Here is a 12,900-nt window from a genome sequence, read left to right as displayed (position 1 = left end):
TAAAAGGAATGCCCTGTATTAATATGACAAAACTGGAAATATCAACGATGTTACCCAGGATGCTGTTGGCATTACTGTAGTCAAGGACAGGATTCTTGCCAAGAGAACTGACGTGTGTGTTGAACATATTAAGCATTCTAGAGCTGAGATGGCTTCATGAAGCGTGCGAAGGAAAATCGTCAGAAAAAGAAGCCAGAGAGAAAGATGCTAGGGTTCAAACAAAGCAGCAGCCTGTCCCACCCAAAGAAGCACACGAGAACCAACTGAGAGGAGCCAGAGCCAACGGAACCCATTCTGCATGAACTCATGGCATGGCAGCTGTAGAAAATATAAAAGACCTCTGGACTGCAAACAAACAAAGGCAGTGGGGACATGACAACTAAATGCAACGTGTGATCCTAGAAAAGGAAAAAAAGCAGGACGGGGGCACTCAATCAGTGTTTCCCAAAGTGTGGTCCAGGAGCCCCAAGAAGTCCCTGGGACTCCTTCATGTCTGCATGAAGTCGAACTTTTATATACAAGTTTTAATAATACTTAGATATTATTTAGCAAGATTACAAAGAGATCCTGAAGGCAAAAAGTCTGAGAACCACTGCTATAACGAACATCAGTGGGACAACTGGCAAACTTAGAATAGTTTACAGATTTGAATACAGTCCTGTATTATTGTCAGTTTTTCTGACTTTGATCATTGTACCATAGACATGTAAGGGCATGTCCTGGTTTTGAGGAACTTCACACACTTTAGGGATAAGGGGACATTTTATCTGCAACTTCCTCCTAAGTAGGACAGAAAATAACATCTATTACATGAATAAAAATAATATATGAATTATACCTATTAGTGCAGCACTTTCGAAGAATCTTCAATCCCACAGAAGGAGGCGTACTTACCCTGTGAATACTGTCACAGCAAACCTTAGGATATTGGGTTTGGCTATTTAGGAAGAGGAGAATATAAACAAACCTACCCTGTATCTCCATTAGTTTGAATTTGTTTAATCTCCCCCAGAGATACACCCAGAAACAGGATTTGCTTTCTTTGCTTTTAAAGAAGTAGCTCTAGGGTCACCTGGGTGGTTCAGTGGGTTAAAGAAGTAGCTCTAGGGTGCCTGGCTGGCTCAGTTAGTAGAGCGTGAGTCTTGATATCAGGGTCGCTGAGTTTGGGGTTAGATGGAGAGATTACTTCAAAATAAAATCTTTAAAAAAATAAATATCTCAAAAAGAGCATGTATGTTTTTATCCACCCCATACTTTGTCTCCCGATCCCCCAGTGGAATCAATTCCTCCTTTGTGTGTCCTGGTCTGGGTCACGGACACATTGGTCCTTAAAAGCCTGAATGAAGGTAGTAACTTGTTTCAGAATACTCTCCCCTCTGACCAGATTTTATGGACTCTCTCGCTCTCTCTCCCCTGAAAGAGCTGTGACAGAGAGCATACAGCAGGCACCTGGGTGGTTCAGTTGGTTAAGAGTCTGCCTTCAGCTTAGGTCATGATCCCAGGATCCTGGGATCCAGCTCCATATCGGGCTCTCTGCTCAGTGGGGAGTCAGCTTCTCCGCCTACTTGTGCTCTCTGTCAAATAAATAAATCTTCCAAAAGAGAAGGGGGGGGTCATATTGCACTGAGCAGGGAGAAAGTTAGAAATTTCTGGACATTGAACTTGACTAGTTATATTCACCTATTTTCTACCTCCTGGTTTGGTTAACCAAGAAAAAAAAAAATCCTGTAGACAAAGTTCTCTGTCAGGCATTTTCTGACCAGGTTTAAATTTGAGAACATGTCCTCCTTTTCCTCTGCTCTAAAATTAATGAAGAGAGTGAGGGAATATGCCTAAGAGAGGTGGGACTTGCCTTTCCTCGCCCTGACTGAACTTTAAAACTTCTCTAATTAAGCAATGCTGGGCTCTATACTTTGCTTAACCCTGGGAGCTGGTCATCAGCCTTTGACCTCAGTTTTCCCCTCGTCACCAGCTCCCTCCCCCACCCTAGCTTCTGGAACCTCAGTCAGATTCAGAGGAAAGAACCAGTTTTCAGAGCGATTGCCTCAGAACACACTATCTCCACTCACCCGGCCCTGTGGAAGATTAGCAACCATGTTTTCCAGTGGGATAGGAACTGTAGCTACTGGAAAAAGGTAAGAGAGGCAAGTTTTCTCTTTTGCATGCCCTCATTGGAGTTTTTCACTTTTGAAGTTCTGCTGAAGATGGCCTCCATCCCTTCCAGAAAACCAGGCCCTCTCCTTCGTAGTAACAATAAAAGACGGGTTTGGAAGACGTCCTTCCAAGCACCCTCCCTTCCACCCCCTCTTGGGGGAAGCCACACCTTGGGTTCTTAGCCCAAGAAACAAAGGGGATGTCTTCTCTGCCTAGAGCTGCTGTGCCAGTGCCAGCCCTCAGAGTAGCCCTGGGGACACTCCAACGCAAATTCTCAGGCCAGCCATAAGCTGAAAAGAGGGAGAATTTAACCTGTGAGGATCTCCTAACTCCCTTTTCGCTTCTCTTTCCACTCAATTGCCCCCGCTCCAAGATCTCAATGACCTTTGACTGAAGGACAGAGGCCCCCGTTCACTAGCCTCACAGGGAGGTCCCCTCCTCCCTCGATACCGCACACATTCCCTTCTTGACCTGGGCTGTTTGTGGAGGCTCCAACGGAGGCTGTGGCACCACCATCTTGGTTTTTCTTCTCTGGAAGAACAACACTCCCAGATCCCCCTCAGCCTCCACTTGTGTTTCCAGATGTAGCTGAGGACCAAAAAGGGAAACCAAAGGCAAGCAAGATGGGGAAATGAACAGCAAGGTTCTCTCTCTTTCTCCTTCTTCGCCCTGCCTTCTCTATCACCCCAACTGCCTCTGCTTCTCTCCCACTCTGTGCCTCTGTTCTTAAAGGGCTGCAGAGCTGACCTCACCCCACACAGGGAGCCAAGGACCCCTCAGGTGCCCCCAGCCTCCAGCCAGCCCAGCCCCTCAGCGAGCCTTTTCCTGCCAGGGGAGACTGAGAAGCCTCAGTACCCACACAGACTCCCAAGTCAGCCAGAAGAAGCTCCCGACCAACCATGTCTTTGTACAAAAGTACGACAAGAGTTAATCTCCCGGTGTGCCTCAGTGTCCCAATTCTCCTAATATGCCAGTAGCAGATCTCATTTTTTAAAAAGTAAGGTTAATTTCACTGGCTTTTAGTGAACCGCTGTTGGAAACATTCAAAAATCCAGGCAGAGGAATGATGAGGGCCTGCACCAAGGCAGCGAGAGCAGGACGCAGAGTTCTTTGAGTCCAGGGTCTGACTAATGAGGGTGAAAGTGAGGAACGGGGAAGGAGAAACCCCCCCCCCCCATACCCCCGCCGGGTTTCTGGCTTGAGGCTCCCGTTTGCTGAACTGGAGGATGGAGGAGGAGGAGAGGTGGCTGGGGGACACTTACCAGGACAATCGGGTGGCATTTCGCTAAGGAATCTTCAGGTCGTGCGGGTGGCATTATCTGGCACACATCTGGCGCTCCGTGGGGGAGGTAGGGCTGGAGCTAGAGGCCTGGGGAGGCCTGGGCACTTAGGTGGGGCTTCGCCCTGTTCATCCCTTCTTACCCCTGTTTTATTACCGAAATCTCTGCTGCATTAGCCCAGATCCCCAGCTCTTAACATCCAGGAGGCCCTTCCTAAGCAGCTTCTGGAAACGGCCCCTCCTACCGCGCTAAGTCTGCCTGTTAGCCCGGGCGTGGGTCCGGCTCGCCCAGCGCCCAGCGGCAGCTGCGCGCCTCTTAGTTTCCCTCCCGCCTTGGGCCCGCGGTGCTTTAGGACCCTCAGCTGCTTCAATCGTTGATTTTAATTTCAACCTGACCGTGTGGGGCAGTTGGATCCACTTGCCCCCGGCCCACCGACCGGTCCCGGTCAGGCCCGCCGCCTGGCCGCACTCCCGGGGCTGGAGTCCTGCGCGTTCCGGGGCACGGCGGGGCCGGGCAGCGGGGATCGGGGTTCTCCCAGCCAAGCTTAACTCCGCTTTCTGTCCCCCTATAGGAGAGCATGTCTTCTGGCCTTGCTGCTCACTGGGCTCTGGGGCTGTGTGACCTGTGACTGGAACCCCGTGGAGGACATCTGCACCGCCAAGCCTCGGGACATCCCCGTGAACCCCCTGTGCATTTACCGCGCCACGGAGAAGAAGGCGGTGGAGGAGGAGGGCGCGGAGCAGAAGGTCCCCGAGGCCACCAACCGGCGCGTCTGGGAGCTGTCCAGAGCCAATTCGCGCTTTGCCACCGCCTTCTATAAGCACTTGGCCGACTCCAAGAATGACAAGGACAACATTTTCCTGTCGCCTCTGAGTATCTCCACAGCTTTTGCTATGACCAAGCTGGGGGCCTGTGACAACACCCTCAAGCAGCTGATGGAGGTACAGTGGGAAGCCTTTCTGCCTAGCCTCCCTGCAGGACGCCAAGGAAACCTGTGCTGCCCAGAGCTGGGGAGAGACGTTAGGTGGTGGCCCAGTCTCTTCGTGCTTCCCCCCTTTCTCCTTCCTCCCCCTTTGTTCTCCTTTTATCCTGCATTCACTTAGCAGATGTGAGCTGAGGACTTTGGCCAACGGGGTGCTGCTCTTGAACAAGGTCTCAGCTTGGGTGGCCGTTGGTCAGGGGCTGACCCCACCGCCTTAGCCAGGCTTCTCCACCATGTTCTTTTGGCTTCCACAGGTTTTTAAGTTTGATACCATCTCTGAGAAGACGTCTGACCAGGTGCACTTTTTCTTTGCCAAACTGAACTGCCGACTCTATCGGAAAGCCAACAAATCCTCAGAGTTAGTGGCGGCCAACCGCCTTTTCGGAGACAAATCGCTTGTCTTCAATGAGACCTACCAGGACATCAGTGAGGTGGTGTACGGAGCCAAGCTCCAGCCCCTGAACTTTAAGGTGAGTCGCAGATGTCGTCCCCGACCTCAGAGTTCTTGGTCTCCACTCAGAGGTTGAGAAGATAGAGAAGCAGAATCCAGGATCCAAATGAACATGGCGAAGCTAGTTGAAGGCAGTTTGGGGGTGGGGAGTGCCTAGAAGTCAGCACCCCTGGAACATATCTGCTTGCTGGAAACCTGAGAAATCAATGGTGTCTCTGGCTTAGATTGTGGTGCCCGCTCTTAAAACGCTGTATAAATAATAAATTCTTCATGTTATCACCCAAGACCAAAAAGGACTCTGGAGATGCCAGTCTTACTTCATTTTTAAAAAATTACCAGGTTCAAATAAAGTTGGTGTATGCTGCATGCTGTAACCTCCTTTTGGAGATTCATGAAGCGGCTGAGTCCTGCAACAAAGAAGTCTGTGGCTTTATTCAGGCAGCATTTCTCCAATTTTTTTTTTTTTTTTTTTTTTGGTCCACATAAGGGCATCCTTCCTGCCCCTCACCCCTGCATAACTCACTAACTTCTGCACATGTCAGAAAAATAGTATTTTGTTTTCTTTTTCCCCAGACTATTTTCTTTTTTTCTGTTCCTTTATTTCTGCTTCTCTTTATTTCTCTCTCTTCTGTGAATATTTACTAACCATCTGGAAGATTCATGGCATTATACTAGATAGGTGATTTCTCCCCAATCTGGGTTAGAGTGGGAAACGGTGGGAAAGGGCAAAGGGCTGACGAATAAAATGAAATGCTGTGTGGGGAAGTGGAGAAGCCCACTGAAAGCACAGGTGGGTAGGTTTGTTTCCTAATCTCCTCAGGAAAATGCAGAGCAGTCCAGAATGATCATCAACAAATGGGTAGCCAATAAGACCGAAGGACGTATCACTGATGTTGTGCCTGAGGACGCCATCAACGAACTCACCGTCCTGGTGCTGGTCAACACCATTTACTTCAAGGTACTTGAGATGGCCCCAGAGAGACCCAGAGGACGTTCTCTTGTCCTCCAGCTCATCTGCTTTCACACCATTAGGCATTAGATAGAACCTCTCTGAGAAACAGTCTATGCCTGGCCTGAGGAGAAATACGAATTTACTGAAAGTCTAGAACTATGTCTAGGGCCATGGCTGCTGGCCTGAAGTCCAGGGGGCCTGGTTGTGTCTCTGGGCATAAGGAAGAGTGTACACACCCACAAACTCAGCATGCCCAGCTGCAAAGTATGCATGGTGTTGAACTCTTATACACGGGTGACAATTTTTCTATCCAGTTAACTCCACTTTGGAATCTGGAACAACACAGTAGGCTCTACTGACAGTTCTTGGTGATGAGGTTTCCTCCATTGTCCAGAGCAGCTTCAATAGTGACTCAAAGTTCCCCTTGCCTGGAGCTTCTGCACCTGCAGGAGCCAGGCTCAGCCCAAATTCTGCAGAGTCCTGTGACTGGATAGTGCACATGGCTTTGTCTTTCTCAGAGCTGAGATTTCTAAAGGCTACTCCAAATGGAGACATGCAGGAAGGGGAATGGGGGACAGGGTACTGGGAATAAACAGGCCCCTGGTACTCAGGAGGGCCACAGGTTTAAGTTGGGGGGAACTGGGGCACATCTGCCCATCCTGGGTTGTGCTCTACGTGTACTCCCCTCCCCCCCCCACGGAGCCCAGGAGTTCAGCCAGGCCTGTTGCCACCCACCTGTCCCTTAGGGTTTCCCCCCCCCCACCCCCCCAGCGTGGAGAAGGTTGTAGTTACACAATGTGTATTGCCATTTATGGTTTACAGAACGCTTTGCTGTTTATTAGCCCTCTTTATTCTCATAATACCATCAATGAGACCTCGGGCCTCTCAGGTAGATTACTTAAATCCTGACCCTTCCACTTCTGCTGTGTGAACTCAGGTGAGTTACCGGAGGCCTTTCTGCGCCTCGAATACTGCATCTGTAAAATGAGAATAAGGACACACTTCCCTCATGGGCTTCCTGAGGGGCCTGAGTAAGTGAACACAGGTGAAATGCTTAGAGCGGTGCAAGTATTAGCCAACTCCAGCTCCTAGTTTTATAGGGGAGGACCCAAATCAACCAGCTAGAAAGGACAAGGAATGGTAATTACAACTCAGAATATTTCACAGGGCTATTTTGTATCCCAGGGTCCCTCCATCTTTGAGCAGGAAGTTAGCCGGGACTCACTCTCTGCCGGGGCAGGGCTCCGAGACAACCCCCTGGGTTATTACCTATGTCTGGCCTTTATTTATCGGGGTCAGAGCCCAGCCTGTTGGATTGAGAAAGAGACAGGTGGGAGGCAGAAAGCAAAAGGCACTTCAAACTCAAAAAGATGCTTGTGAAGAGGCCAGTAGGTTATTCTCAGTTTTCATTTTTATTTTTCTAGTTGTAAAGCAAATAAATAGCCACTGCTGAAAATCTGGGAAATACAGAAAAGTTCACAGAAAAAAAACCACTGGTAATTCCATCACTGCCATAGTCCTTGTAAACCTTTCCATCCACAGCCCTCTAATCTCTTCTACTAAGTCTACCTACATATTAGGGTGATAAAATAATGTGACTATTTCCCACATCAGGATTCTCCTACAGCGGGTTGTGGTCTTCTCACTGTGATTCTTCCACCTGCTGTCTCCTCCCAGGGCCTGTGGAAGTCCAAGTTCAGTCCCGAGAACACAAGGGAGGAACCATTCCACAAGGCTAATGGGGAGTCGTGCTTGGCGTCCATGATGTACCAGGAAGGCAAGTTCCGCTATCGTCAAGTGGCCGAAGGCACCCAGGTGCTTGAACTGCCCTTCAAGGGCGATGACATCACCATGGTGCTCATCCTGCCCAAGATGCAGAAGACCCTGGCCAAGGTGGAGAAGGAGCTCACCCCGGAGATGCTGCAGGAGTGGCTGGACGAGATGACAGAGATCATGTTGGTGGCCCACGTGCCCCGCTTCCGCATTGAGGACAGCTTCAGTGTGAAGGAGCTGCTGCAGGACATGGGCCTCGTGGACCTGTTCAGCCCTGAGAAGTCCAGGCTCCCAGGTTAGCCCAGGAAGGGCTTTTCTCTTTGCTCTGTCCACCTCCCCCCACCAAGGTGGGCTGAGCAAAGGTGAAAGAATTGGGGGAAAGGGTAGAAAAGAGCAGGTTAGGAGTAGAGCAAGGGTTCTGCTGCTAACTCAGGGAGAGCCCTTCCTTCCCAAGGTCTGGTTCCTCTTCCATATCCTGGGGAGTCTGCGCCAAGATGTCCAGGGACTTAGCGGGCAGTGGGATGCTTTGAGACTGTAGCTGATATACGCGATGGGACCAGGTAGAGAAGAACTTGAAAAGACATCAGAATTCAAAGCAAAGATATGATCCAGAGCGGGAGACATCTTCGTCCCGCAAGATAGGCAGTGCTGACATTGAACAGCCTGATATTCCAAAGGGCTCCTGAGTTTGCCCTAACATCACTTGGACAACAGATGTGGCCAACCTTCACCCGCTGTGAGACTTCAGCAACAGTGTTCTGTGGTCTTGGTTCCTACCATCCTTTAAAAATATGCACTAAAATATCTTTTTTCAAAAGAAGTTTACAATGTCAGGTAATTGAATTTACCTTTAATAGGCTGCCTATGAACAGGGTCTAACCAGGGGCTCCTGGCTCAGAAGGAAGGGCATGTGACTTCTGATTTCAGGGTCATGAATTTGAGCCCCACGCTGGGTGTAGAGATGACTTCAATAAATAAAAGTTGAAAAAAATTTAAACTAGGTCTAACCAACTTCTATCTTGAAAATGTTGCCAGACTGGAAAAGAAAGACATTCCTACTAAGTGGAGTGAGTTTTTCTTTAAGAACAGAGTCCCCTGCCCCCTTCCAAGAGCTGAAGCATGAGAGTACATTCTCAGGAGCCAGGCTGAAAAAGCCTAAAGGACTTTATTCTTTTTAACATGCATTTATTTACTTAGGGAGTATCATTAGATGAGCATTCAGGATTTTTACTTTTCAAAAAAAGCCCCACAGGACCTCTTAATTCAAACTGCATTCCTTTCTGTGGGTTGAAGCCAACTTTCTCCCACTTCACAGAACCTTCTCTGGTTTTCCTTCAGGTATTATCGCAGGAGGCCGGAGCGACCTCTACATCTCAGATGCATTCCATAAGGCCTTTCTTGAGGTGGGTACATCTTCCTTTGCTCTCTTCTAATGCTCTCGCTTCTTTTCTCAGTATATTGGTGTCTCACGTGCTCCTTGGGTCTATGGTTTTACAGTAGGTGTGTGAAGAGCAGGACACAACTGTGAAAAAGGCATGTTTCCAGTGTCCCTCAAACCCCAGATCTGTAGCCCCCTCCTCCATGAGGCCTCTACAAGACAGCACTCCCTGAAGCCTTCATGGCCCCATTGTTCTAACCCCCACCCACGACTTCTCCTGAAGCAGGTCAAACATTTAATAAAAACTTAAAAACATATATTGCTTAACCCAGTGTTTCCCCAACTCAGGTGCCCATGGAACCATTTACTAGAGTAATAGCTATGTAAAGCCTATAGAAGTTCTCGTCCTCAGGGCACCAGGGTGGCTCAGTGGGCCAGCCAGAAATGCAACAGCCTTGTGTATATCCATGTTACTGGCTCAGGGGTCACCCGAATGGAACCCTTGCTCTTACCCAGCACAAAGCTTGGAGGAACACAAGTGCTTACATCAATATTCCTTGGATGAAACAATGAGTAAAAGTCAGGTTCTGGTGGGAGCGCAACCTGACCCAAGCATACTCTTCCCTGGAGAACAAATAGCATTTTGAGCAACTGCTATGTCTGTGACTGACTTATGGCCTCCAGTGAACTGCAGAGGAGCTAATGTTTCTGTTGTGTTTCCTGTCTGGTCTGCAGGTCAACGAGGAAGGCAGTGAAGCAGCAGCAAGTACTGTCGTCGGGATTGCTGGCCGTTCGCTGAACCCCAACAAGGTGACCTTCAAGGCCAACAGGCCCTTCCTCGTTCTTATAAGGGAAGTTGCTCTCAACACTATTCTCTTCATGGGCAGAGTAGCCAACCCCTGTGATAACTGAAGTGTTATTTTTTGCACCTCTTCCTGTTTTGGTTTGTGATCGAAGTAAAAATAAACACAACTACTCCCAATTATGAATGGATTTTGCCACATGAAGTGAAGACAGGGAGAGGAGAAATGGATAGAGATGCTAGCGGGCATTTGGTCAAGTGAGTGCTTTCGATTGTTCTCTATCAGTGAGCACACCTGGGTCAAGAAAAGTGGAGGAAGGGGGTGCCTGAGGGGGGCTCAGTTGGTTAAGCCTCTCCCACTCTTGATTTTGGCTCAGGTCATGATCTCAGGGTCATGAGGTCGAGCCCTGAGGCCCATGTAGGGCTCTGCACCCAGCAGAGTCTCCCCCTCCCTTCGTTCCCCACCCCCACGCTCGCTTGTACACGTGCTCTCTCTCTCTCAAAATGTCAGTATTCCCATCATACTAAAAAAAAAAAAAAATCCAAAAATTGTAAAAGAATTAATCTCTATATACAGAAAAACCAGACAGTCAAATCTGAGTATTAAACCATTTAATTCTCAAACCACTCACATGCATAATGTTCTTTTACACAGTGTTAAAATAAAGAGGAAAATGTATTTTTATACAGAATTTCAAGTATACATTAATAGACTTTTCAAATTTCTAACCAAGTTGCTAAGATTTCATTCACATTGTTCTTAAAGCTGTTCAACGAGAAAGCTTTTGCTAAACTGCTTTAAATATGTTTATATAAACCCATATCTTCACTCTTTCTGAATCTCCCTCCCCCAACCCCAGTCTCAGCCCGCCCTCCTGCCCTCCCCCCTCCCCCGACACAACAGGGCTTCCGGGGCTCTAGGAGACATGCAACCCCACCAAGGACTATTGGCTTGTCATCAGGGGAAGGACAGAATCTACAGGAGGAGAGACTGAGAACACCTGTCAAGGGAGAGAACAAATCTAATATAAATCAGAATCGTATCTTATAGCCTTTGTTTTCACTTGAGTTTTTACTTAAAGAAATCTCAGCCTCCCACAAAACAACCTAGAAGTTTCTGACAATTTGGTAGCTGAGAAAATAACTTCATACTGGGTATTTCCCCCTGGGGAAACTTCTACAATCAGGGTAGCCATTTTAAAACTTCCTCATTTTCCTTGTTTCTTTTCTTCCCTTTGGCAGGGGGTGGGGACACTTAAAAGTGGGTAGGAATTGTGTGTTGACATTAAAGAATTTGGTTCATTTCACAGGGTCTGGCAGGAGTTCTCCCTCCTCAACTCTCCTCCTGAAGTAATCTGGCTTCAGGGCCAGGAACAGCCACTCTCCTTAGGAATTAAAGTGCATTTGTTCAGTAAAAGGGGGGTGAGGGGAGGTGCGGTTTACACTTAAGTGATAATGATTAAAAGAGGGTGGGGTGAGAGAAAATCCTATTCCTATATATAGGTATTTATAATTAAGGTCATAATAGAAACAAATATTCTCTAAGGAAATAAGATGCACGAACCAGGGCCAGCACCCGCAGAGGGGGAAGGGCGCTCACCCGGCTCACTGACTTTTCTGAGGCATCTTTAGTAATGGTGTAATACCTTCAGATGAAAGACACAAACCTCAAATGTTTGTTTTTTCTAAGGGAAAAAACAGACCGGTAGGTTCTTCTAGTTTAAAACTCTACCTCATTCCCTTTCAGGGATAACAACATTTTAGAAACTGATTGTCTGTTTTAATACGAATCTTTGATTAGCAAGTTGTGAAAAAATGTTACCTAAGTTTGTTGCTTAAAAAATACTATGGTAGCCTTTAAAAATGCAGGAAGAGGGGGCACGTTGATCCTTGCTATCTATCGGTATCAGGTGAGGGGAAGAGAAATTTTCCTATAGTCTCTATTTGATAGCTACCACCACAATCTTATTTTCTGACTATTTTCCTTGAAGTGCTTTACCGTGTCTTGAGGGACAAACCCAAGAGTTTTCCCAAGACACGTAAATGCTACATTATCAGCTGTATGAAGAAGTGATGGGCTCAAGATGAGAAGGGGGAAATGGTCCTGGGTTCTGGCCTCTGAGTCCAGTGTGATCTGCTATTCACAGTGACCAGTAGGAAGGCACAGTGCCAGGGACAGGTAGATGGGGGACAGCTATCACCCACCATATATAAGCACCATAGAGAACAGGTGGACAGATTTCTTTCAGACCATGTCCATCTGAAGGAAACCACATTTCAGCTACCTTGATTTTTCTATCTTTGAACCCTCAGCCTTCTCTTTTCTCAGGGCCAGAGCGTGAGTGGGTCCCAACCCTGAATGACGAGGAGCCAGGAAATCTAAGTGCTCTTCCAAATGATGCTAACATGCCAAAGATGGAGAGTTCTGGTTTTCAGATTTCTTAAAGGAGAGGCCATTGGTTCCTTACTGAATTGGCAGATCCCTTCCAGTTCTGCCATTAGGTCACAAAACAACGCAACGGGCTAAAACTGTGAACACAGACCAGAGCAGATAAAAAGGTAGTGGACTGAGAAAGAACACATTTCTATCGTTCGGGAATGTTTTTCTTCTGTTGAGCAGACGGAGGGGGAGGGTGGTGAAACTGTAACCAGACTAGCATCGTGTAGCTGTTTCAGAAAGGACTCCCTCCAAGTTGGAGAGGAGCCGGCAAGCCCGTCCACTAGGGCAGAGAACTTGACTGGGCTTCACAGTTCCGACAGAGAATTCCCGATAGGGGATTTGTTTCATTCCTTGTTTAAAATCTAGAACAAGTTTATATATTTTGTACCATTACTGTCCCATCCTCCTCATCATTTCCCCCCTCCCCCAGGAATCAAAAATCCAGTGCAGTTTGATTTGCATCAAGTTCAACAATGTTTCACAGTACTCCACAATCCTCCTCGGTATGAAACTCTAAGGCCTACTCTCTGATGCATGCAAGTCCCAAAGGCTACTGTTTTTCTCTTCCACCCCGTCTCAAGAGGCCTCAATTTTCTAAGGCGTAGGAGGCATTTTCTCTAGAAGATGTTGCAGCATTTACATACGATGTAAAGGCCTCCATGCTTTAATGAAACTTCGTAGCCTGATG

General features: G+C 47.8%; 1 protein-coding gene across 1 annotated transcript; it reads left to right on the top strand.

Moving 5' to 3' along the window:
• The first annotated feature begins 1,981 nt into the window (after positions 1-1,981).
• SERPINC1 (serpin family C member 1) lies at positions 1,982-9,952 on the top strand. The gene is made up of 7 exons (XM_004761941.3): positions 1,982-2,135; positions 4,006-4,375; positions 4,671-4,886; positions 5,688-5,825; positions 7,497-7,887; positions 8,931-8,995; positions 9,706-9,952. Exons 1-7 carry the CDS (start codon positions 2,095-2,097, stop codon positions 9,880-9,882), a joined length of 1,398 nt encoding a protein of 465 aa, XP_004761998.2. The 5' UTR covers positions 1,982-2,094; the 3' UTR covers positions 9,883-9,952.
• Positions 9,953-12,900: the final 2,948 nt, after the last annotated feature.

This window comes from Mustela putorius, unplaced genomic scaffold (assembly GCF_011764305.1).
Source record: "Mustela putorius furo isolate JIRA1106 unplaced genomic scaffold, ASM1176430v1.1 tig00003942_pilon_pilon_pilon, whole genome shotgun sequence".
NCBI lineage: Eukaryota > Metazoa > Chordata > Mammalia > Carnivora > Mustelidae > Mustela > Mustela putorius.
The sequence above is the reverse complement of the archived record's forward strand: the minus strand, read 5'-3'. Positions and strand labels throughout refer to the sequence as shown.

Bases quoted from the DNA above. Each gene is read 5' to 3' on its own strand.
- SERPINC1 (XM_004761941.3), top strand. From the start codon at position 2,095: ATGTTTTCCAGTGGGATAGGAACTGTAGCTACTGGAAAAAG. The intron at 4,887-5,687 runs GTGAGTCGCAGA...TAATCTCCTCAG, and splicing joins TCCAGCCCCTGAACTTTAAG to GAAAATGCAGAGCAGTCCAG. The intron at 8,996-9,705 runs GTGGGTACATCT...TCTGGTCTGCAG, and splicing joins TCCATAAGGCCTTTCTTGAG to GTCAACGAGGAAGGCAGTGA.